The 25,054-nt window shown below is 54.6% G+C and overlaps 5 protein-coding genes across 5 annotated transcripts; 1 reads left to right on the plus strand and 4 right to left on the minus strand.

The window, feature by feature from the left end:
- Window positions 1-640: 640 nt before the first annotated feature.
- Window positions 641-1,702, plus strand: CkaCkLH20_11821 (uncharacterized protein; the record flags this gene model as incomplete). The annotated part of the gene is made up of 2 exons (XM_038894535.1): window positions 641-941; window positions 996-1,702. 2 exons carry the CDS (start codon window positions 641-643, stop codon window positions 1,700-1,702), a joined length of 1,008 nt encoding a protein of 335 aa, XP_038740180.1.
- Window positions 1,703-2,778: 1,076 nt separating this feature from the next.
- On the minus strand, window positions 2,779-4,534 carry CkaCkLH20_11822 (major facilitator superfamily transporter; the record flags this gene model as incomplete). Its single annotated transcript, XM_038894536.1, has 5 exons — window positions 2,779-2,995; window positions 3,055-3,152; window positions 3,215-3,946; window positions 4,026-4,275; window positions 4,338-4,534. The coding sequence occupies 5 exons, from the start codon at window positions 4,532-4,534 to the stop codon at window positions 2,779-2,781; spliced, it is 1,494 nt and encodes a 497-aa protein (XP_038740181.1).
- A 2,115-nt stretch (window positions 4,535-6,649) lies between these two features.
- On the minus strand, window positions 6,650-8,050 carry CkaCkLH20_11823 (uncharacterized protein; the record flags this gene model as incomplete). Its single annotated transcript, XM_038894537.1, has 1 exon — window positions 6,650-8,050. One exon carries the CDS (start codon window positions 8,048-8,050, stop codon window positions 6,650-6,652), a length of 1,401 nt encoding a protein of 466 aa, XP_038740182.1.
- Window positions 8,051-15,226: 7,176 nt separating this feature from the next.
- On the minus strand, window positions 15,227-17,039 carry CkaCkLH20_11824 (uncharacterized protein; the record flags this gene model as incomplete). The annotated part of the gene is made up of 3 exons (XM_038894538.1): window positions 15,227-15,260; window positions 15,310-16,827; window positions 16,876-17,039. The coding sequence occupies 3 exons, from the start codon at window positions 17,037-17,039 to the stop codon at window positions 15,227-15,229; spliced, it is 1,716 nt and encodes a 571-aa protein (XP_038740183.1).
- A 6,332-nt stretch (window positions 17,040-23,371) lies between these two features.
- On the minus strand, window positions 23,372-24,320 carry CkaCkLH20_11825 (putative ubiquitin-conjugating enzyme e2-16 kda protein; the record flags this gene model as incomplete). The annotated part of the gene is made up of 5 exons (XM_038894539.1): window positions 23,372-23,511; window positions 23,564-23,747; window positions 23,845-23,874; window positions 23,996-24,041; window positions 24,277-24,320. The coding sequence occupies 5 exons, from the start codon at window positions 24,318-24,320 to the stop codon at window positions 23,372-23,374; spliced, it is 444 nt and encodes a 147-aa protein (XP_038740184.1).
- Between the last annotated feature and the right edge of the window lie 734 nt (window positions 24,321-25,054).

A 25,054-nucleotide genomic window follows, 5' to 3' on the forward strand; every position in this document is an offset into this window, starting at 1 on the left:
TGGCTTTGATCGAAGAGCTGACTTCGAGATGTGAAGGCTTCTCTTGGGAGGAAACTGAGGGAACAATAGGTGATATTCGGGGTGATACCGAGTATCCCTGTTGTCCAATATGGCTATACAGCTGTGGTCAAACGTAGGTGATTGCAAATTCCTTCTTCCAATCGTTCATTGGAGAAACAAGAGCCCCCTCTTATAAAAACTTTCAAGGTGTAAACTCCATTAGAAACAGCCGCAAGGGTGGCTTTTCGAGTTTTAGACTCGTGGACCATACCAACCATGAACTCTCCAAGGCGGTTGGGAACTCTATCTGTACCAGAGTGGGTACAAATACTCGATCATCTGCAATGTTGTTATGAACCGTAAGGTGAATCTTTTCTTCTGTACCACCAAGTCTGAAGAAACGCGAAAAACACCACCTCGACACCTCAAAGACACCGGAGAACAGCGGAAGATAACGACGTTAACGATACTGACAAGCGTCAGAGAAGAGAAACATACACCACCTGGACGGCTTTTTCTTCCAGATCCTCAGGTTGAAGAACATACCGGCTTTATCCATAGCACACTACGAATCCCGAAGCTTAGCATCTTCTTAGCCCGATAATAGTTCCAGGGCAAAAACAGAACGAACTTTTTCGAGATGGACAAATTTCACGAGACCCAGCCGGAGGATCTTTCCTACATCGACAATATGGAGCTGCGGCACACACTCTTCGAAGAATTGCAGACAATTCGTCTCCGGGTAATGGGCAATATCTCTCCGTGGACGTGTGTGAGGCGTGAATACATCACGAAGGCCGTTTGGGCTGCTTTCTGGGTCACACCCATCGAGACGATACAAAATCTCATGAAGGACATGAAGGAGGGCATGCTGTCCCACGATCTTTTGCATACAATCTTGAGTTCGTTGCAGGAGTATGTACCAATGTTGATAAGGATCGGTAAGTGAAGTGCGTGCGACTGTACTCTCCTCTCCAAGCTAATAAGAGAATCAGTCCTAGGAAGGAACCCGGGAAACGCGTCGGCGGCCGCTTGCAAAGAGTCTGAATGCATGTGGTCAATGCTGGGCCTGCTTTGGGGAGACAAACTCGTCGACGACTTCAGATCTGCGCTCAGCGTCGATAAACTGAACAGCCCCGTCAATGTAGTCGCGATGGATCCTAATGTGCGTTATTTGTGGGCGAAGGCGAAATTATCCATCGAGCCTTACGACTGGGACGATCGTTCCATCCGGCTCAAGCTTCGATTTCTGAAAAAGTCCAAGCTGGAGAAGACTCGCCATGGTCGGGAGAGGTTTCCTTGGAGGAACGACCTGGCAATGAAGCCCACCGAGATCGTCGAGGATATTTTTGGCGGAGGCCACGCGGAAGATGATCTGGTGTACGAGGGCACGCAGCAGCCTATTCGAGACGGAGATGTCTTTGAGTACAGAGTAAACGATCCCGGGTGTCGTTTGGATCCCCGCCTGTTGTGTCTTTGGCACAAGGTTAGCGTGATGGCGTCATTGTTGGGTTGCGACGAGCGCGATGAGCAGGCCTGTTTGGAGTTCGCTCAAGGCTTGGCCGATAAGATCGAGGAGGAAAAGGTTGAAGAAAATGAGAAACGTGAAGAGATCGTAGGTGTTTGGAAGGACGAGACAGCGTGGATGAGAGGAGTGTATGAGACGGAAGGGGGTGAAGAACAGATGGGGGCTTCTGACTAACCACCTCGTCCCGTCAGACATAGGCTGCGAGGGCACTAGCTAGGAAGTATTCATACACAAGACACCATATGTACTTGGTGACTTAGCAATTCAATCAAAGTACGGTTTTCTCTAGCTACGAACAGAAATCAGAAGGATTGAGATCAACACGCTGGTTTGGTAACCAAAAAGGGTTCTGTATAAAATACAGAATGCGGAACTTATTAGTAAGTTCAATTTACAAACCCTACATCTATGCTCCCATCTCGTATTCGCCGTTGTGGCACAGTACGCTTTCTTAATGTTGGGGCGTTCTTATTATTGCACTTGAGCAGAGTCAAGATGCTTTCGCAATTCTTTCGACGGTCAGAAAAACCTAGGTGTGACGCATTTAAGACAAGATCGCTGGACCATCGCGTAGACCTTTTCGACCTAACATTGAATGACACTGACTTCCGGCATCCGGTTCGTCGGAACCCCACGCAACTCAAATCAATGAACTCACTCAAATAAGTTGTGATGAACACCCACCCGCATCCGCATGGTAGTCTCCGTTCGACTTACTCCTCGAAAGCAACATCTACCCATATCAGGATCGATCCATGTATACATCTTCAATTTCAGTTGAATGCGTCAGCCTCCATCACTCTCAATAGGATCCACTTAGACTTCCAGGCTGACATGTCTCCGCCGCTCAAGTATTATAGTGCAGTTTTGGCAACACTTCAAACAACCAATCAGATCCACTGGATCACCTACGGAAGGGTGGCCGAGTTGGTTATGGCGCCAGGTTAAGGTCAGCTTAACATCTGTTTCCTGGTGGGGCAACCCGCGCGAGTTCGAGTCTCGTCCCTTTCATTTTTCTTTTTTGAACATTTAACTGTTAAATCGACGCGTCAACGAGCTTCGGCAGGTTGTCTACAGTATTCTGAGGGCCTGGTTTCTCGGGGTTTTTTTTTTTTTTTTTTTTTGGCTTTCAAATAGTTGAGATGTAATTAAATATGAGAGGGTATCTGCAACTTCAACTGTGACTCCAGGACAGTTTCTTCCGGGTTCGGACTTTTAGACTATCATCATTCACCGTTCTATTCCCTTCATCAGATGGTGTACCGGAACCTCGGACTCTCGTCGCCCAGCTCGGCAAGCTCATCATCAGACATATCACGGTACTTGTCCTCCGCAAGACCGGCTCCTCGCCGCTTGTTGGCCCTCCAGTACCAGAACCACATGAAGCCGTACAGACAGGTGCCCATGGCCACCATGCTCAACGTGACCGCATGGCCTCGAATATACCTCGGCCTATCAATCGCTTGGCTGTTCCGTCAAGTCAGCTTCTGGTCGTCGCCCAGCTCTATGCCTCGGGGCACACTCACTAGATGAAAGACGACATGACGCCGGAACAGTTACCAATCGTCAGCTGCATCCCGCTGGCGGTCGTCCTCTTGCCATATCTCGGCGAGTTATTCGGCAACTATCGAGCATCACGTCAGTCGGCCCCGCGAGAAACCCCAAGCAAAAGACAAAACGACTCACCCAAGCCAACGGCAGCCCGACAACCACGTACAACCCCGCCGCCACGAGGAAGCACCCAAAGTAATGCACCCCCGACGACGTATCCGAGACGAGGATCGCGTACCCGACGACACTGACCGTCCCGAAGACCACGCAGAACAGCCCGCGCATCTGCTTCCGGTCCGACAGGAACGCCATCGTCATATACACCACCACGCCCACGAAATAACACGGCACCGTCAACAACTGCACCTGCGCGACGGTCCACGTCCCGAGCCCGTTGATGATGGTCGGCAGGAACGTCGAGAAGCCGTACAGCATGGTATCGACCCCGAACTGCGCGACGCAAAAGACCCAGACCTTCCAGTCGCAAAAGGCCTTCCACATGTCGCCCCTGCTGAACTCCTGCGCGCTGCTGGTGCTGCCGTACTCGCGGCGGCGGCGCGAGACCATCAGCGCGCGGTCCTCGTCGTCCAGGAAGCGGGCGCCGGCCGGGTCGTCGGGGAGGAGGAAGAAGGTGGCGACGCCGAGGACGACGGTGGGCAGGCCCTCGATGATGAGGATCCAGCGCCAGCCGCTCATGCCGGCGACGCCCTCCATGTGGCCGATGCCGTAGGCGAGGAGGCCGCCGAGGCCGCCGGCGATGGCGGCGCTGACGAAGAGGTAGCCCACCCTGAGGGCGAGCTCGTGCTTGCTGTAGAAGAAGGTGAGGTAGACTGTCAGGCCGGGGAAGAGGCCTGCTTCGACTGCGCCCTGTGAGATGGTATGTGGTTAATTACTGTCGTGAACTTCTTCGTATAGGAGGACTGTGTAACAGTCGAGGGGTGTTTACCAAGAGTAGACGGCACGCGATGAGCGAGCCGTAAGATTCGACGAGGCCGGTCAGCGTGGCGATGATGCCCCACGCGACGGTGATGAAGGCGATCCAGCGGCTGGGGGTGAAGAGCTTGAGGACCAGGTTGGAGGGGACCTCGAAGATGATGTACGTCACGAACAGGATCGACACGGCGACCTGGAACTGGTTTCCCTCGAGGCCCAGGTCTTCTTCGAGGTTGTACAGGCGGGCGTTGCCGATGTTGACGCTCAGTGAATGTCAGGAACACACGCACACTTTGATCACGCCGAGGTACATCCAAGAACTCACCGGTCTAGGAAACTCAAGAGGTACAGCAGCATCACGAGGGGGATGATGTGGATATCCAGCTTTCGCACCAGCCGCTTCTCCTTCAGAGCGAGGATGTCGTCGTCGATGGAACTCAAGTCCGGAGTGTCGAGGTCGGGCGAGCTCGCGCCGGCGCCGGCGCCGATCTCCTCGGCGCGGTCCTTGTTGGAGGTGTCCATGTCTGTCGCGGGCGCTGATACGGCGACGGGGGACGGGGAAGTCGAAGGCGGGACCGAAGGGCCGCCGTCTGCTCGATTGCAGACCGGGAATACCCCGCGTTGATGAAGCTAGATTATGCGATCTGCAAGTTGCGATCAAAGTTTGAGTGAGATATGCGAACGATTCGAAACCGAAGTTGAGGATGCTCCCTTGACTTCCAGCACGGATCAATCGACGAAAGCGCAAAGGGATTGCGACGATGACGACGAGGGAGCCGGTAGGCGGGGTGTTGCGCCGGTATTATCGGCGGCGCATCGGACGATAAGAGTTTTTTCGGCGTGAATCAAAGCCTCTTCCCCCTCCAGTTCCTAAGTCGGCGGGGTTGCTTAGAGAGAAAATGGCACGATGGTTGAACTACTACCCGCTTTAGAACTAGAGATGTTGAAAAGGACACTTGCACGAGTCAGAATGGCATGTAGTAGTTTCGTCCAAAGTAAACACCGGTTAGTTGAAGAAGCAGAAACTCGATGGAAACAACAATCGAGAAAAGCACATGTCTTTCAATCATCCAGGTCACTCCCTCTCTTCACTTGCTCTCGCCCCCACTCCAGAGACAAGAGAAATCGCAGATAAGATCCTGACTGCAGCAGCAACAGCATTGCCTAGGGTCTGGAACGGCTCGGAGCTGCGGGCTAGGAGAAGGACAGAAACAACCGGGGCAGGGGTGTTGTTTGGTTGAGCTTACGTAGGTTTTTTTCTTGCCTCTCGCTCTCTAGCATCCGCCGCCGTTGCACCGGAAGCCCCAGTCCGTAGGAGATACCCGACATGGTGTTACCGCCCGGAGGGAGGGAGGGATGGGTCAGGTTGCTTGCTTATCGATAGTTCCTCGCAGCCGTTGAAGAGAATGTTGCGTCTGGGGGGGTGGGCGATTGTGACGTCTTGGCTTTGCGGAGTTTTATCGCCGATGATCCAACTTTCGGAACTTGGGGTTCTGGAAACTTACAAATACCTTTCCTTACCCGAGCATCACCACCTCCATCGTGGTTTGATCCGCGGATTACGAAGGGTGCGGGTGCTTATGAAAGAGACAAAGCCGCGGAACTCATTCAGAACCGACGAAGGAGTCAGTCCCGGTCTCAACCTCTTCTTCCTCGGTCATCGTCTAGAGACACCAAGGCTTTGTTTTGTACTCTCGATACAACAGGTACACGACCAAGGCCCGACGATACATCGATTACAGGCTTGGCGCTTGCTGTCAAATGGCCAAGGATGGGGGTTGATATCACATCACACACACAAGAGAGGCACAGAAACGCCGCGCAGGATTTCTTAAGTGGCCTATCAGTCAACCAACCATCGGGAGAAACATGCCGATCCGGGGCTGGTTTGATATCTTTCACGTCGAACAGGGAAACGTGAAAAACTTGGGATGAACCGCGGCGGCTTTCCTACCGGGATTGACCTACTTGTTACTCAACTGGCGGGAACCCTCAGTCATTGTCAACTCAATTCTATTCCATCCCGCCTCAGAGCTCGTTTCCCCAACGAGTCCAACTATGATGCCGAGACTGGACTGATGGATGGACGTAGTGCCAAGTGATAACGCGCGCGAGTGAGACCGCGGGATGCGCGTCCTCACACAGGCTTACGCTCAATCGACTCTCACAGGCGCAAATATGCAAGCCATGCGCGATGTGCGTTGCGCCGAGCCTTCTCCCACCGGCGGAGCTAGAGACGCACATCATCGTCGACGTCACAGGTCAACTGAGCATTAAATACCCTCTCGGTCTCGGACATCTTCACATAAAGCGATTAGTTTCTCTTAGATTTTGAAAATCTCACGACACTGTATTGTCTGTCTCGACTTCCCCTCGTACACATTACGAAGATTATCTACCTAGATGAAGAAAGTGTTAAAAAAAATCACGTTATATCCTTCAATATGTCTCGACAGCCTCGTCTTGCTGTCCCGTTCTTCCTGTCCATCCGACCGCCCGCCAGCTCGTCTTTTCTAGAAAAGAGAAAATGCCGAGGTTCAATGCAACGCTTTCAATGTCAAACCCAGACCCCGTGTGTCCTATATACGTACACCCTTCATCTTTTAAACCCGTACAAATGGAAAAACACAATACACATTACCGATACCTCTCGGTAGGCATCTCGTAGACGTCGGACACCGGCCCGGACTGGAACGGCTGCCGACCGGGCTGCTGGGGCGGCGGCGGCGGCGGCGGCCGGGGCTGTCCGTCGCCCATCTCGACGACCTCGTCGCCGCCCATCTCGGGCGGGAGGATCCTCGTGTCGCCGAGCTCGTTGGCGCCGTTGGCGGGCGGTCTCGCGTACGGCGAGCCGTAGTCGCTCGCGGGGGAGACGTGGTTGTTCGACATGGGGCTGACGCTCTGCGTCGGCGGCGAGAGCTGGCTGCTCTTCCGGGGCACCGGCTGGCGTCTGTGTGTGGGAGTTGTCGCCGCGACGGCGGCGGCACCGAGGCCGGCTCCCGTCTCCGACATGCCGTGGCCGCGACCGCCGTGGTCGAAGGACGAGGGCCCATTGGGGTCGTAGGCGCGCATGTCGGCCAGGTCGGCGGCGCTGGGGCGGTTGGCCTTGTGGCGCTTGTAGAGCCACCAGCCGACGCCGATGAGGAGCGCGAGACCGACGACGCCGACGCCGGCGCCGATTCCCGCCTTCGCGCCGGTGGAGAGGCCGCTGTCGCTGTTGTTGTTGTCGCTGCTGGCGCCGCCCGTCGCGGAGGAGCCGGAGTCGGTGGCCGTGGCGATGTTGTTGCCCGTCGGGCCGACGTCGACGGTGGTGGGCGCGGCGGTGTCGATGGAGGTGGAGGTGACGATGAGGGTGGAGGTGACGGTGATGGTCGTCTGGGCGTTGTTGAAGACGGTGCTGACGATGGTGGAGGTGCGGACGAGGTTGGAGGTGGTGGTGCGGACGACGGTGCTGGTGCGCAGGTTGGTGACGGTCGCGTCGGCGGCGGCGGTGCCGGAGACGGTGACGGTGACGGTGACGATGGCGCGCTTCTCGATGAAGGCGTGCTTGCGCAGGTCGCCGGCGGCGGGGGTGATTTCGGGTGCGAGGGCGTCGACGGGGGCGGTCTCGGCCGGGAGGAAGTTGAGCCAGCGCTTCGCGAGGACGGTGGATGTGACGTAGTTGGTCAACGTGGCCGTGGCGACGTCGTTGCTCGTGACGGTGGTCGTCTCGAAGGTAGTCGTCGTGACGACGACGGTGGTGATGACTGTGCGGAGGACGTTGGAGGTGACGGTCACGGTGCCTCCTCCGCCGCCGCCGCCCGCGGTGACCGTCTCCGTGATCGTCGTCGTCGCTTCCTCGGCGGCGCTCGTTGTCGTCGGGGTCGTGACTACCGGTGGTGTCGTCGAGGTTGGTGTCGAGCCCGTGCCTGAACCCTGTCTGGGTTTGAGGCCGGGCATGGGTCTGGCATCGTCGTCGGCGAGCGGTGATGCCGTCGCGATGTTGCTGCTGCCGAGGGACCAGAGCAGGGCCAGGAGGCCGGCTGATCCGAGACGCATTGTGGCGATGGAGTCGCTCTACGGCGAGTAGAGCACCTTGAAGCTAACAAAGGAGAGATCCAGTCGTATGGATTGTTATTGGGAGAGTGTAGAAAATACAGAAGAGCGAGAAAGACAGTGGAGAGGCCTTGGAGGGAGGGAGGCCGAAAAGAGAATGTGTGTGCCACCACGTCGAAACACGATGGAATGGAAAAGCTCGTAACCGTCAGTCACAGGAGCAGACACACAATAAACGGTTCAATTACGAGAGAGGAGGTACGAGGAGAGAGAGCGATAGAGAGAGACCTGACCTGACCTGACCCTGACGGAGGGTGCGGCAAGAGAAGCAGATGCAAATGCGGTCTAGTCGAACCCTTGCGTGTACTAGTGGCTGTACATCACTCTCTCTGTCTGTACGTATCTTGTAATAAATCTCCAATCTACTTGAACAATCGACGAGCCACCAGTTCGCCGGTCTGCGCCAACCGATGCTAACAGGAAAGCCACTCGTAATAGCGTCTCCAGAATGGTGGCGCGGCGGATGTTTTCCCTTTGCAATTTTTGCGCTGTTTTTCACGAAACGGATGCCCCCTCTTCCAATGCGCCCGCCCCGTCCTCGCTCGCCCTTTGCTCGCGCCCTCTTCCGTCTCTCCGGAGGTTCCTCACGTCCCATATCCACCGTCGGAGTCTGGAGAGGAAGCCGACGGGCTAGTATAAAAAGGACATGTCAAATGAAAAAAACAGTGGACTAGATGGGCCACAGAGGAATTAACCTCCCAAATGGCAGGTGGTTGACATGCGAAAGGGAACGGAAGATGGCTGTGAACCAGGGGTATCTCGGGTACTGCGTGATCTATCGGTAGGGACATGCCTGACTGGGAAACACAATGACACAACTGCACCAAAGAGAAGAGTGGCTGGTAATGACATCCAACAGGGTTATCTCTGTTTCCGCACAGGATATCCGTACTACCATAAAGATAGTATGTTCATATTGTTGTCAATGATGAGCGCCGCCCTGCCTCGGAGGTTGGCTGCTGCGCTGGCAGTGCTAAACAACGACGGTTGACAAGTCACGACCGACCGTCGACTTCCGCCTCATTCAGCGCTGACGGGCGACTTCATTCATCGTTGGCGCTCCATGATCCGTCGATTTTCGCAGACGTGGGAATCCGTCATCCATCCCATCCCATCCACCCCTTTCCCCAAACCAACCCTGGACCCTTGGACCCTGGATGGAGAGCCGAGGTGCGCGTACAGAGTACGAACTCCAACTTTTTCCCACAAGTCCTACGAATACAGAGTACAGGCTACACAGCAAAAGTCCTCGGCGGCCTGGGAGCCCACCGTCAATCCGCCCGCCAGCCTATGATCTTCTCCAGAGGACATGACAACGGGGAACCCAAAAAGGCCGATCATGCGGAATTCCATTGGGCAATGGGCGGGGGAAAAAACACGAGAAACGGTCGAAAAGGGGGGCGGCGGCCGTCTTGTGACGGGACGAATCCCCCAGCCAACTTCTTGGCCCGTCATGCGGATAGCGGGTTTGGGGGGGGGGAAAGGTGGGCGGCGCGCAAACATACGATCGATGGCTGAGCAAAGATAAAGTCCGAATGGCCGCGTCGAAGAAGAAGAAAAGAAGTTGAAATGCGGATGATAGGGGAACGCGTTCGATGCTGGACTCCTCGAGGTGGAACTCCGCGACTGAGAAACACCAAGAATCAACAATAGAGTCTCTTCATTTCATCCAAAGAAACAAAAGCTTGCGTCAAACGGGTACACGAACTCTTGAGTCGAGAGCCCCCTTGTTTCGTTTCTTCGACTTGCACCAGACCCGAACTTCTTCGTCCTTCCACGCGTGCGCCACGGCGCAGTTCGTCCAGTTTGTCAAGAAGACTGACTCCGAGGCGCGGCCATCTCCGTCCACACCTCTGCGGCTAGGCAGGCCACCGCTTCGCGAGATTGACGCCAAGAAATATCGTTTCAAATGTTTCTCTGAAGCTCCCGACCGGAGTGGCCGTCTGGTTGTTGTGTGATTGATGCGTGCGGCTGGCTACGCGCATGCGCGTTTGTATCGCCGCCATCCAATGCGATCGACGCGCCGCCTGGGCGTCGTTATCAGTGATGGGCAGACGGCGGCGGCGGCATGAGATACGAGCTGCAGCAGAGCCCATCCGGGAGGGAGGGCTTCGTCTTTACAGATGGATGGGAGAGGAGACGGCGACGTTTCAGTATAGATCAACAATCTCTCTGACACGTCGAGGCTATTCGGTACGAAAGACGAAAAAAAAGAAAGTCGTCCACCGAGAAGTCATCACAGCCGCTGTAACTGCGGTTAACACGCCAGGTACACGTCCTACATCCCATGTCGTGCATCCGGAAACTCAATTTAAGCCGGGAAGAAGGGCTTCAGAAACACGCTTCGCCTCATCGAGCGAAATCGCAGCCAGTCACCGTCAACTCAATTCGTTTGCTGAAGCTCACTCTAATACAACAGTACCTCTCCGTACTTCTTACACACAGATTGATGCTGTGGAACCTCGGACGCAACAAGTCCCCCGCGGGCCGGGAAATTGCACAGAGAGACACTGGCGTCCCACCGACCGGTGACGCTTCGTCGCCGAAGGCCAAGACGCGATGGCCGTTGGACACCGAACGCACTGTCGCCTTCGTCAGGAATGCGGAATTCAATTCAAGCTTTTATGGTCTTGAGAATACTTCAGCATCCCTTTGGTTTTGTATCTGCCGACATGAGACAAAGTGTCTTCCGTTGTCGAACGTGGCGTCCTTCGCGTGTCGTCGACGCGATCCCTCTTGAGACGTGGAATTCCGCCACGAATTTCAGTGAGTGTGACCAGAGGGGTTTCGGTAAGACGTTCCACACCGGCTCCGGCGCCGGCTCGAGTTTGATATATTATATCCATTCACTGGACTCGCGTCTCGTTCGGAGTGAATTGCGATTCGTGCTCGGTTCTGAATGAGCTTTATAGCGGCTTACCCATACGTATTTCACAGTATATTTGTCACAATACCAGCACTTTAGCCCGTGCTATCTCTCAATGATGCAAATGGGTATAAACAACAGTCGAACTGGTACTAGCAAGCTCAACCTTGCCATTACCCGTGCAGGTTTACCATCGCCTTGCAGATTTCAAGATGCAGAGGAACCTTCGCATTGCAGTCCAGTTCTAATGGTCACTGATCTGCACACAGCACAAGTGAGGTCCAGGTCCAATCCAGAGAGCACAAACCCAAATTATCTTCCAGTGATTATTCAAGGGATTTCGGACAAGACGATGAACGACAGAGCTCTGCGTTTGGCCCTGATCCATCAATCCGCATCTCATCACGGCGGACCGCTATACAAGTACTCCAGGCCGTCATCGAACCTCATTTCGACTTGCGACACGCACCAGATGGTATTGTTTCTTGTGCACTTTGTAAGAATCCATGCCTTTCCCCATCACATGTCGGCGTCCCAGACGAAGAAGACTATGCGGTTGCACTCTCCTTACCCCAGAAGTCGCCGCTCAACTCTCGTCGCCCCTCGCTGTAGTCCCGTTCTCATTCTGTTCCGAATACTTGCCGGATAGAAAGAGACTGTCCGGGCGTCCATTTCCAGTGAATTCTCAGCGACGATATCCGACGTGATGACAATTTCAACACCAACACCAGCAGAACCCGCTAGTCGTTCAGCCGCAATCTTGCTAGACTTGCAGTTGGCAGATCATCTAACCGGCATGCAACGCGAGCTCGAAATTTATAGAACGCCGGGTAGTCTGTCGCGAGAACGACAGCAGCACCCGGGCGGCCGAAGACAATGGATTTGTTGAAGAGCGCGGATAACGACTGGTGTTTCAAGGATAACTTGACATTCTGCAGAGGACTTAAAAGGAACATCGAGATGTCGTCGTTTCTCGACTACCACACATGATTCCGTCGTATCTTTTGACTTTGCAGCGAGTGATGAGAAGGCCAATGTAAACCCAGACTCGGCCTTGTTCGTTCGAAAGGTGCCCCCTCAAAACTGAACACCAAAGTTGGCACCTCTCGAGATATCTCTTACGTGGCTAACAAGGAATACTCACCGAAGAATACATCTCGGACCCCGAAGATGAAGGAGGACGAAATGACTGCTTTATGCGATTTTCGTACACTCATCTCATGAGAAAGATCACCGGGGCAACCGCATATTGCGGGATGATCACGAAGCTGAGGACCAGGATGCCACAAGCTTCATTCACGTCCTCGAACCCCAGCAGACGTAAGCCTGGCTTTTGAGTGCTCTCGGGACCTTCACGTTTCGACCACGCTTTTATTGCTCGAATGAGATCATTCAACTCGAATCAATAACCAACGGAGCTGGAACTGCATAACAGCAGATACACACTAACCATGGTGATGATAATTCGGAGCCCAAATATTGATAATATGTGTGATCGTATTCTTCGGTATGGCCGTTGAAGCACATCCGCACAAGGTATAAAAACAGCAATCCTCTCCCATAAGCACGCTTTCAACAAGGCACCCAGAATCGTTATGCTGGTTGAATCCCGTGAATACCGGGGATCTCAATGGGACGGATGCACCCGGCCATCTCTTCTGATGGCTCTCAGATGGTATCATTGACATCTCTAGACACCTATATGATATGCGTTTCTATCATCCATCACTATCCCGTTCGTATTCCTCGACATATCATTTGGAAACACCAGCATACTGGCCCGGTGAATGAGAATTACGGAGGAGAACCCGTTGGTATTACTCAAAGAACTGGACTGCTATGAGCAAGGCGCCGTTTCGATCAGAGACTCAAGTCGCACTGTGCGGAAAGGAATCCTGAAGAGAAAGAATCTGGAAAATATATAACGGCTTACCGCAGGCACAAAATGCAACAACCACCTTCCATACATTCTCAGCCTACCAGCCAATGTTTAGCTCAGTAACAGTGATCAACCGCAGCCGTAGTATCGCCGCCAGAGAATAAATCTCACGCATATCACTATGTGGTGCAGTATATAAATAATCCTTAGAGTGAGTGAAGTCAACTTCTCATAGCAAGCGACACGATAATGTTGTCGAACATACTTGCCTGCATTCGAGGAGGGCTATCGTGACATGCGACAACAACGTCGCGCCGAAGTACTCAACCGAGAAGGGGAATTCAAAGAAGCATCGACATAGACGGATGGGAGAGCCCACCGTCTCCATCCCTCCCTCTTGTTCTCGTGGTATTCAACCTCTTATACATCACCTCCCTGCAAACCACCCAAAATCTACTTGCGGGCACCACATTTACCCCGTACTCGACGACAACGAACCCTCCACGCCAACCAGAGTAGGACAACGAGCAACTGCCCCCGTCGGTTTCCTCGATACATGTGGCTGTCGTAAAATTTCTCCGAGACTAGTCTAGTCTAGTCTTATATAGCCCGACAACACCACGCATACACCCCTTCCGAGTTTATAAGAAAAAGACAAGGACATGCAAGAGCACACGAGTCCAAGGAGTTCGACGTACTACTGCCATTGAAATGCGTACAGAAGCACCACCACGAACACGCAAGGCGTCATCGCACCTTCACCTCTCTCACTTCGCGAGATACCCTTACTGCGATGCGTATCATCTAGGCAGATGGGTATAAAAAAGGGGGGACAACTGCGAGACGACCTTGTGCTGATCCAATGAAACTCGTACAGGTGGATATCTGACCAGCTCAACTGCCAGGCGATCAACGGGAGCAACCGTGCTCGCGGTTGGCACCCGGGCTGTAGACGAGCATCATGTCGGAGGCGAGTGGATTGAAGTTGGCAATAGATCCAGATGGGTGTAGTACCAAGGGGATAATACGCCAAAAACACCAGCTACGGACGACGGCATCAAGTGGAATCAAAGGCTTTAGTTAAACAAGCAACCTCAGCTACCATCCCTCCGTGTCTGCCATACAAAATCTTTCAAATTGACCAATTGATCTTGTATACCATGCCAGCAACACTGGGGTCTGGGGAGTATATTCATACCTCCTCAGTCAATTATATACCACAGATCCCCTACGGTACTGATAGGTATAGCGAGCGAGAGAGCAACGCACGTTTCATCGCACCCGCGTCCACCTGCCCGCCTCTGCCTCACCACAATCCAGATCCAGGATCAGAATCAGAAACACCACCATCGCCCACAACATCCCCCATCACAACAACCCCCCATTCACGTACTCAAACCGCATCAAAACCCAAGAGGCTCTTAACCGTCTCCAAGCTTCCCCCTCCAATCCCGACCCCTCAAACCCGCAACCCTCCGATCGCCAAGCGATCGCCAAGTCCACATCCCCCTTCCAGATCTCTCTCTCTCTCTCTCTCGTCCTCCCGCCGACGACTTCGTCCGATGAGATCCCCGTCACGTTTTACAAAAGTGTCACACACAACCAGGCCAATCCTCCTTCCCACTCCGTTCGTCATCCAACGTGTCGCAAAACCTTCCTTCGCCCTTCCTCCTCTCCATTTCCTCTGCCTGCAATCCCCGCGTCCGAGCGTTTTTTTCTTTTCCCGCCTTACGGCAGCGGTCGAAATAGTGGCGAACGTCAGAGAAAAAACGGGCAAGAGGAACCGAGGATGCGTTCTTGGCACGTCTCACCTGAATCCTCCCACAGATGTGGTACTATGCACGTATGGACGGACACACGGCGGCGGGTTTCGACCAGAAGAACACCAGGTAATTCGCAAGAGCCATTTCGCCCTGCGACATCAAGACTGTCTAAGTATACTGATGATGGCATCGCTAGGTACATGTAAATGTCGGTAGTAATAGTAGTATATCCACAGGGGTGTGCGGGGATGACGCCGAATATTATCATCATCCACCGATGCAAAATTCCTCCTCACGCTCTCATAAGACTCCTCCTCCTCTTGACCGACCTTCATCCGGCCTCATCGTCCCCTCGGCATGTCAGGTGCCGCCTTCATGAGCACCACCAAACCCGCCGTCTTCTTGGTCCTGGCGTCCGGCGCACCCGCGATATGCATCCCAGTGGATCAGATTCCAAAGAAGTGGCGTCCGCAACATTCTATCCGGCCACCGTGTAGATGATCAGAGATAGGGAGGGACAGATAGGTAGGCAACGGTGCTAATATTGTTGACAAATAATATGATGCAAGAGGGAAACGAAACGAAGTTGTTGTCGTGTGCCGCGACCTGATTTAGAAGTTCTCCTTGCCCCAGACGAAGGAGAAACTGTGAAGTGTTAGTGACAGCCCGTGCCCGGAGAGGCGAAGGAACTTACCCAGGTTCACTGTACTTATTACAGTAGATGTGCAACGCGCTACCCAATCCCTTGGGACCGCAAAAGAACACGCCAGCCTCGGCGGGAGCGTGCAGTTTACGGATACCTCTGAAGATCATGTCCCAGTTGGGTCTGCCGAAGTTGGTGGGAGAGCGCAGACCGGTGATGGTGTCCTTGTCGGCGTTTGCGTCGTTAATCATGATGTTCGTGGCGTCATCTGCCTTGATCTTGGCCGTCAGGTATGTGTGGATCTCGATGCGGTTGTCGACGTCCTGGGCCTCGATAGCGAGCAGCAGGGAGCGGAACCACTCGAAAGAGCCGAAATCTCTGCAGATCCAGAAGAAGTAGACCTTGCTGAGGCGCGTCTTCTTCTGGGGGTAGTTCATGCGGTACCAGATAGACTTGAGGATAGAGGCGAAGGGGGTGACACCAATGCCGGCACCGCAGAGAACGGAAACCTCGTACTTGAAAACGTCCTCAGAGGCAGAGCCGAAGGGGCCGTCGACGTAGACGCGGGGAAGGACACGGCGGAGGGCGGGGTCGACCTCGCTGGAGTCGCTGTTGACACCGACGACCTTGGAAGAGTCATCCTTCTTGCGATCCCACTCGCAGCCGAGAGCGGTGGAGACGCCACGGGTGAAGTCTCCGACGACACGCATGTGAATAGAAATGTAATCCTCCTCGGGGGCGCTGGTCAAGGTGAAGGGGTGGTATTGCCACAGGGAAACGGCAGGGCAGCAGAAGAAAATGTACTGTCCGGCTCTGGTCTTGGTGTGCTCCTTCTTGATCTGGATCTCGCAGACGTTGCTGGGGTGCTGGATAACCTTGGAGACGTACGTCTTGTGGCGGCCACGAACCTCACGAGCAATACGCTCGGCGAGGTAAACGAAACCTCCGTACATCCAGTACTGCCAGAAGACACCGATGGCAGAGGTACCAATGCTAACGCAGAAGGGCGCGAAGTCGGGCTGAATCATGCAGAAGGCACCGTGGAAGGACCAGAAAAAGAAGAAGATGATGAACATGTGGTGGGTGTACCAGAAGCGCTCGTAGTTGGCACGTCTCGGCTTCTCGACGGAGGTGAAGACCATGCCCATGAGGGCGATGAGCATGACATAGCCAGTCCAGCCGGGGCCAGAGACGAAGTTGGCCAGAAGCCATCCATAAATTCCGAGGTTGTTCTTGGCGGCAATCTGGGCAAAGTTGTTCCAGTGGGCAATGGTGTGAACCCACGAGAAGAAGACGATGGACCAGGCGGTGGTGATGTGGAACGTGATGTTCTTGTCGAATTGGATGATTCCGTTGAGGGGAGTCTGACGGGCCAGCGAGATGAGCGTGCGGCACACGGGGAACAGAATCAGAGCCACGTCGACGTGAAGAACAAGAGCGGCGGAACGAGCAATGACGAACGTCGGGCCGAAAGTGTCGCGGGATATTTGCAGGTTGTCCTTGAGGCCGTAGTGGACCGAGGCGAAGGCGAAGATGAGAGCGTGGAGAACCAAGAAGACGAAGACGAAGCTGTTCACTGTCAGTACGTTGTCCGTAGGCGGTCGGCGTGAGACCTACACTCTGCGGTATCCTTCGTTAATCATCCACCTGTCGAAGCGTTCCCTCATTGTCAAGTCCTTTTGCTTCTCCTGTGTCATCTCTCCGGAGAGCAACATGCGGGTGAGGGGTGTCCATCTTGAGCGCTCCGAAGGCTTCTCGGAGACCTGGTTGTAGAAATCCATCTTGGGCGGAAGATCTGGCTGTCGCAAGCCAGGCGAGTTCGCGGGTCAATCCTTTTGTCGAGATTCCTCCGATCCGAACAGTCCCAGTGGGTGGTCTTCTTCTCGACTCTTTCTCGGATCCCCAGCAGCAACTCCTTGGTCCTTTTTCCTCCTTAATCGGTGGTGTCAATCGGCAGATGGTTTTCCGGAGTAGTGCGAGCGTTCGTGGGTATATTCGGTCGGTGGTGGTGGTGATTCAGAGCCTGCTGAAGGGGCAAAGAAAATAATGCATCTAAATGAAAGTGTACGAAGTGAAGCGCGCGAACCCAGAAAAGAGCGGAAATTGGAGCCTGCAATCCGAGAATCACTGGGTCAGCAAAAAGGCGGCTTCACGCAGCAGCGGCGGTAGGAGGGAAGTTGGCAGGCGGGAGAGCGGGAAGAGAAGGGGGACGAGCTGGAATGTGAAGGTATGACAGTAGGTAGGTGGCTGAGGGGAAGCAGAACGGGAGGATATGGCGTGGAAAAGAGAGTTTCTGAAGGAAGCGAGACGAGAGTCCGAGTGATGGCGCAGGGGAGTGCGTCAATCATATTGTGATTTTTCGTGCGGTGATACTCGGGCAGCGGGCGATAGAAGAGTGCGACGAAGGCATCGCCAAGAGGAAAGGTTTCTCAGAGAGGTCGACTTACCTGCACACAATGCCTGCACTCGGCGGCTGGTTCTTGGAATTCGCGGTCGTTGAGGAAATCGTGGAATTATTTTCCCTACGTGCAGTAGTGGAAGGGGTGTGCGAGGTGGGAAAAGGAAGAGGGGAGGAGAGAGTCAAAAGAATGTCCGGGAGGGAGGTGGGCGATCACAGGAAGATGAGGAGCGTGTGTGAGGTGAGAGGTGTGAGAGATGTGAGAGAGGTGGATGGGCTGGGCGGGGAGGAAGGGGTGTGGGGTGTGGGTTGAAGACGGCAGGGGGAGGGGAGGGGTGGCCGGAGATGGTCAGGGCCTTCTGGTGTCAGGACTCAGGACTCAGGGCGTTGCCAGACCAGTTGGACTCGATTCTGAGAGGCAATAATTGTTAAGGATGTCCTTCTTTCGTGGGTAAACTCGGTGGGTGTAGCGAGGACGACGCTAACAGGAACGGCGAGAGCAGCAGCAGCACGATTGTGTAAGAGAATCACCGTCAGGAACAGCCGAGAAGAGCTGAGGCCCGCGACGTTATGCCTGTGGTGGCTCGAGGACGACCAGTATCCGTAGTTTGGTAGGCGGGGGTTCCTTAGACAGGCCTACCGCAGCGCCGCAGCAGCTCTCAGGTGGCAGCAAAGTGAGGAACCCGGGACAGGACAGGACAGGACAGGACAGGGCTCAGAGTGGACGGGGGTGGGAAAAGGGGGCTCGGGAAGAGGCGTGTGTTGAACGATTAAATGGGCACGGAGAAGGGAAGACGGAGACGGGCGACGACGACGACAGGATAAACTGACGAAGACGAGGCTCGAATACTACGTAACGGCCCTGGTTGCGGTAGGCCTTAGCAGAGAACAGACCTCTTAGCAGGAGTATCTGCAGTCGGGTATGAAAGGTACGCGGATACGATGTGCTAGGTGCCTGACACATTCGAGATGGCTGACTGCTGACGGGACTGCCGTCACTCGGCCGGCGAAAAAAAGGGACGGACGGACAGCGAGAATTCAGCAAGAATGTCACCAGAAGAGAAGCGATATAGCACAAAAAAGAGAAGTAAGAAAGAAAAACATCTGAGCATGATCCCAGAGCAGGGATGCCAAGCACCACCAAGAGCCTCAGCTCAGGGGCCGGATTACGCTTACTATTGTGGGTCTCGAGGCTCACCTGACGAATGAGAAGAGAGATGTGCCTGGCGCCTTCCTCCAATTCTTCAGCACAGTTGGAGGGAAGTCGCAACTCTCAATTGCCGTTCGCTCTTTCCCTTGTTGCGAAGGAAGTGGCTTCTCGACGGCGTCACTTTTGGTAGCAAGTGAGCGCATGCCAAGAGGGAGTTAAACCTATCTTCAACAAAGCACAAAACATCACACATCACCTCGCCATAGTGCCTTACCTATCTCAGTTGAAAAAGACGACGCAATTCAGCAAGTGGGCAGGTCATGGGGAGATTCGCGGCGTCAATGGGCCCAACTCCCGGCACAGAAACACCACAACCGCAGAACCCGGTCCGCAGGAACGAAGCCCACTGGATATCTTGGTCGTTTTCCAAGTCTTGGCTTTTCTCTCGCCTCTTTTTACTCATCCCTGGACCGACATCTTTTGGACGGCCGACAGGCATCCTAGTATCACTGCACATGTCAAGTCACGATCCATCATCCCCGTCCCACCACGCGCTGCGCTCCTTTTGTGGACCTGCTTCTCGTTGCCGTTCCTGGGACACAAGGCCGTTGGGCCGGCCTGGAAGCCACAACGCGCCCACAGGTTAATATCCAGAGAAGCCTATTCCGACAGCCGCAGTCTCTTCGTGTCCAATCACGATCGTCATTTGCCTCGTCGAAACCCACCCCACGCGCCCTCGGCCGCAGTTGCCAGCAGCTAATTTATCGTCACGAAAGCCAAGTCTCGACTCTATCACGACCACGGATCATACCGAATAATTACTCTCCACCTCATTACGATTCCGAAGATGCCATTCCCAGGCCAGGTGCCACGACAAGAACACGAATCCGGGCAATACTTCCACCGCCTCCTATTTCGACATTGTCAGTGATATCACTGGCCAGTGACCACATTCCAACGCAACGCATCAACGACCAGCCCCCGGCTTCACCACCAGAGTCGCCTACGCCTCGCCGCCGTTTGGCCCACGTTTGGAACAAGGCTGCTTCTCCCGCAGCACATGTGGGTAATGAGGCCATAATCCCTTTGCCCTACAACCCCAAAACCACCCAGTTGCAACCTCGAGACACACCAAGACCGAGCCAACCACCACGCGGTACCAGCAAACGGCCAGTGACCTGCGAGAAGTGCGCGTCCACCCAGCCCAAAACAGGACAGGGTCGAGGTTCAGAATGCGATACGTACCCTTGGCAGCCGTCCATTTTGCCTTGGCTGATTGGCCAGATGGCCTCCGATATGCACAAAGAGGGGCGTGCGTTTGGATTCGTCGCTTGAGCCCGCGTCGCAGCTTGTTTCGCCAGGGATGCTCTGACACAACTCGAGATTCGCATTTCACAAAAGGGTGCCTTCTTCTGTGGCTGTCACTGGCACTCTCTGCCACTCTCTGCCACTACCATTTTTCCTGTCAACTGCTGCTCCTTCTGCTGAGCTGCTCTGCTGGTTACTCAGCGGTCTGGACTGGGAATGCCTTCATTGGGCCTCGTCTGCCCCTGTCAACTCCCGTCTCACAAACCATCCTCTTCAACAACGCACACCACCCCGTTTCCGCCATCCACTCCTCGCCTTGCCGCCCTCCCGTCCGCCCTCCAACTGCCGCCGGAATATTCTTAGCATCCTCATTGGCTGGGATCCCTCGCCTCGACTCGACTTGAACCGCCGCGCAGCCAGATGCTCAATCACACTTGCCCATCGCCGCGCGGCTGATTGCCAAACCTCTGGCTCTGCCTCCCGTCCCATTCTCACGGACCTGAACCCTCGTCAACCACTACAGCACCCCGGCGGAGATCATTCACTTGCACGCAGCTCGACCCGGCAGAGGACGCAAGAATCAGTTCATATCTGAAGCCGCCATGCCCCTTCTTTTCACTTGCCAGCGCAGATCGTCCACGTTGACCGAAATTTCATCATGGTTCGCTCGCCACCACTGCTCGTGCCTAGAATCGACTATCGCGTGCCCTTAGCTCAAACCCATCGAGACACCTCCTGTTAAAGGGGTCGCCAACAAGTCTTTAATCAGTCCTGTTGGGACATCGCCTCCTGGCATCTTGCTTCGGCGCCTAAAACGTCGGTCGTGGTCAGGATGATCCCGCGGCATGCAACTGAAGCCGGCATCTGCATTACAAACACACAAGACGCAGTTCCTATCCGCCAATCAAAGCAAAACATCGGCCAGATTCTCGGTATCCGCTCAACCGCCTGCTGGCCCGCCCTTTGAGCACAACTGCAAGTCATCATGAACTCAACGTCGGCGTGTGGTCTTTCTAGAAGATCCCCCACTAAACAGACTTGCCATCCTTCAGCCTCAACAATCAATCTGATACAGGCTTGGCTACGTTTGAATACCAGCACTTTGCTTCATTCCATTTGCCGCAACTTGACAAGCCTGAAGCGCCAACCTTATCAACCTTATCTCTACAACTCGTTCGTCGTCTTCATCTCATTCTCGACTGCCGTCGCCCGAACGCTCCACGCAACTGAGGCACTACGACGCCAACCCCTGCCTCTCCTTATCCATCAAATGGTCCACCATCAAAACACCACGCTCCTACAACGTCTATCTAAACGGCACAGCTATCCGGATCACGGCTTCCTCACCGGCCTTTCGTCGCCTGCCACGGACGACTGCTCCCGATATCCCGCCGAGCATGAACCTCTAATCAAACAACCAGCACAGTTTCAAAACGAGGCATTGTCCTTTCTACCCTACCCACCCTCCAAACGCATCGAATTCCCTTCTTCTTCTGTTATCGACAACAGAGCACAGATTCCCGTCTCATTGCCGCCAACGTGCACCCGCTCGCATCCACCGCCCATTCGAGTAACTCCCTCCAACCCACACCCCAAACAAACCACGTGCCGCGCAGAGCCTCATATTCCCGCTGCGGCGACGTTCACCACGCTTCTACATCTCGAGTCGTGAGGTCCCGTCTACTAGGTACGGTCCCTCATCCCATCTTTTGCATGCGCAAAGGCCGATCCTCGTTGCTCCCCTTTCCGGCTACTAAACGCTCTTTCTCGTCCAACCGTCCCTCGTGTCCCCTCACACGTTTCGTTTGACCTGATCTCTCTCGACCTCCCACTCGCAGCGGTGATCCAAGCACCACGGCCATCCCGCCGCGCTGCGTCATTCTGGACATCGTTGGAGCAACGCAGAGAGGCCCATATCTGGGAGACGCCCGGTTGAGGAAAGAACCCTGTCCAACAGGCCAGCCGTGCATGCAAACGCGAGGTCCCCTTATCGCGATCTCGAGTAGGACGGCGTCTCCGATCATCCTTGAAGCCTCCGTCTCCCGCAACGCCCTCGCTAGGACTCGAGCCCGGCGAGTTCCTTCCACATCTCGAATTCGCTGAATATGCATATCACATCCATGACTCTCTCTCCTCCAACCCCATCAGATCCAGATCCAGATCTCTCCCCGCTTTGATCTTCCCAGAAACCCGCCGGCAAACCTCTCCGGATCGTCTAACCCGCGTCCCTTCCCTTCTCGGAGCCGGAGCCCCGGGGAAGAAGGGCTGCATGGAACCGGGGCCTCGAGATCCGGGCAGCTCCCAGGTCTAGAACGAACTTCCTCCTCCTCTTCTTCTTGCCGCAGAGACTGTAGAACGCATGGCATGGTTGTGACCTCGATACCTTTTGTGATGTGATTAATATCTAACCGAACCCTCGGATACCTAGACTCGATCCAGATTCCCGGAAGGACGAGCCGTGACTGGGAAAATAGACACGGACGGGCTGGTCTTTGATCAAGGACGCGGCCGTAGTTGTGCTTCATCTCACGGGCCGTCGTTGTCTTCCCGTCTTGAGCCCTGGACACGGGTCGACGAGTAAGTAAGGTAGTTGGACTAGAACATGTCACCTTCAGCTGGAAGTGCCGTCATCCGTCATGATCCTGCGCGGCCGGTTGTGTCTCACGCTACGTCTACCATCTCCACGGCATCGGATGTCGACGTCTCCGTGGTTGGCCGTCCCGGTCCAGCGAAGCGGCTACGGGTTCAGCTGGTACGTAATAGAAAGCGGATCAAGAAGCATAGATAGCCACCCGGTCCACCGTTTGCTCTACGCAAGGGACGGGACATATCCAACATTACACATCACATCTCACGAGCACTTCACGTCACATCACATCAACCTAAATACTGCAAATGTAAAGCGATGCCTGCCCGTCGTCTCTTGTCGGTGTCGAACCAAACGCACGCATCAATGCAGTAGAAAACATGAAGCCTTTGCCGTATGATAAACCCGTACGTGGTGCTGCTAACTCTGATCGGTCTGTCTTCTATCCACACCGCTCCTCGTAACCTCTCTCGAAGGACGAGCCTCTACTGCCGTGCTCGTCGAGTTGACGAAGAGCAGCAGAACGCCTTCTTTGTGCTGGTGACGAAAGAGATCCCAAACCGCAACGCAGAGCAATGACCTTGACCTAATCGTACGCCAGCTGTCGAAAAGAGAGAGGAAAGCCGTCGCCCGTCATACTCGTCCAACCCCAGATCCTCTACCACTCCGTCTAGATAGCGTACTTGCGAGTCCACTCGCGGGCGGTGGCCTCGTACCTAGCACGGTCGGTTTTGTAGACGTGTGCAATCTCGGGGACGAGCGGGTCGTCAGGGTTGGGGTCCGTCAGCATCGAGCAGATGGAGAGCAGGACTAGACTTGGGTCAGCGAGGGGCGTATGGTGTCAGACGGGACGGAGACATACCCTTGGAGATGGTCAACGCCGGGCTCCATTGGTCACGGAGAATATCTAAGCAGATGCTGCCGTTGGAGTTGATGTTGGGGTGGTAGATGCGAGTGGTGAAGTTGACCTTGGGAGGCTTGAAGGGGTAGTCGGTGGGGAAGTGAATCGCAAGGAAGAAGACGCCGCCGGAGTAAGGAGAGTCACCCTGATGCTGTTAGTACGTGTTCTGGAGATGCTCTGAAGCTGTGTTGGACAGTGCGGATGGCCTGCACCCAACGAAGCCGAGAAAGGAGAAAGCTTACAGGTCCCATAATCGTCGCTTGCCAGTGGAACTGCAGTCGTCTGTCAGTACGATATTCCTTGTCTATCTCACACCCGTGATGAGGCCATCATCATGATCTGCTGAGTCATGATTCAAGGCATCATCGCCGGGCGTTTATCGGGGATGCGTACCAGGTCCTCGCCGACAGGGCCGGCGGAGCAGGAAGAGGGCGGGTCACTATGAAGGCATCGACGTTAGCATGGTGTCTTTGTCCAACGTTCGTACAACAGCAACCGCCATCCCCAGCATCGTCATCGACATCATCAGGCGAGAGCTGATGGGAAAAGTCGAGGGGGTTTCGCTGAAGAAGACCCCGCTCTTCACATGGCCCCACCTGACGTCTCGGGCTGCGACAAAAGCTTGCGGTGACGACGGTGGGCGGCAAGGCTTGGATGAGAGGAAATAAACGTACCGGCCGAGGTCAGTGAGCTCCTTGTTAATTCTCTTGAGGGCCATGTTGACGGCGGTTGTGTGTGGTTGTGGGGTATCTAAAGAAGATGATCGGTCGCAGAAGCGCGATTGCTCTGTGGTGTCTGTTGTTGTGAGGGGCAAAAGTCAGCGAAAGCGGTCGGCGGTGGTGGGCTTTTTTTGGTTGGGTTCGTTCGGTGGGCTGCTTGGGACGGAGCAGATGGGTCGCTCTCTCTGCTACCGCGGCTGCTGCTTTTCACGACGACCTGGACTTTATTGCAATCTCCTCCTGCGGGCGGAAACTGCGAGAAGAAAACGAGGCAGTCGATGCAGTGATACACCGATCGACGGACTGGGGAAGCAGGCAGTCAAGGACAAAGAACGGGAAGTAGCCTTGTCGATTGTGTTCGCCGTGCGGTCTCAAGTCGTCCACGTCCAGATGGATCGTCGGTATCGGTGTAGAAGGAGATGCACAAGTCGTTGCGGTATCAGAAGCAGCAGCGGAAGCAGGAGGAAGCGATGGGGGATGTTTTGGTGATTTGACAGCGAATGCAAATCGGGTGTTGATGCGTGCGGTGATGGTGACAGTGTTGCATGCGTACCTAATCAACGAGAGTGATTACTTCTCGCTGAAACTAGACGACGGAAGAAAAGATACGACTTTTCTGTTGTATTTAAAAAAGACTCGTTCGAATCGTCGCCGGTTTGGAGTGTCGTCGTGTGGCCCGAAAGGAAGGTCGTGGAGAAATCGATTCGCTACGTACGTTCCCGTTACAGGTTGA

Source organism: Colletotrichum karsti (assembly GCF_011947395.1).
Source record: "Colletotrichum karsti strain CkLH20 chromosome Unknown Scaffold51, whole genome shotgun sequence".
NCBI classification, from domain to species: domain Eukaryota; kingdom Fungi; phylum Ascomycota; class Sordariomycetes; order Glomerellales; family Glomerellaceae; genus Colletotrichum; species Colletotrichum karsti.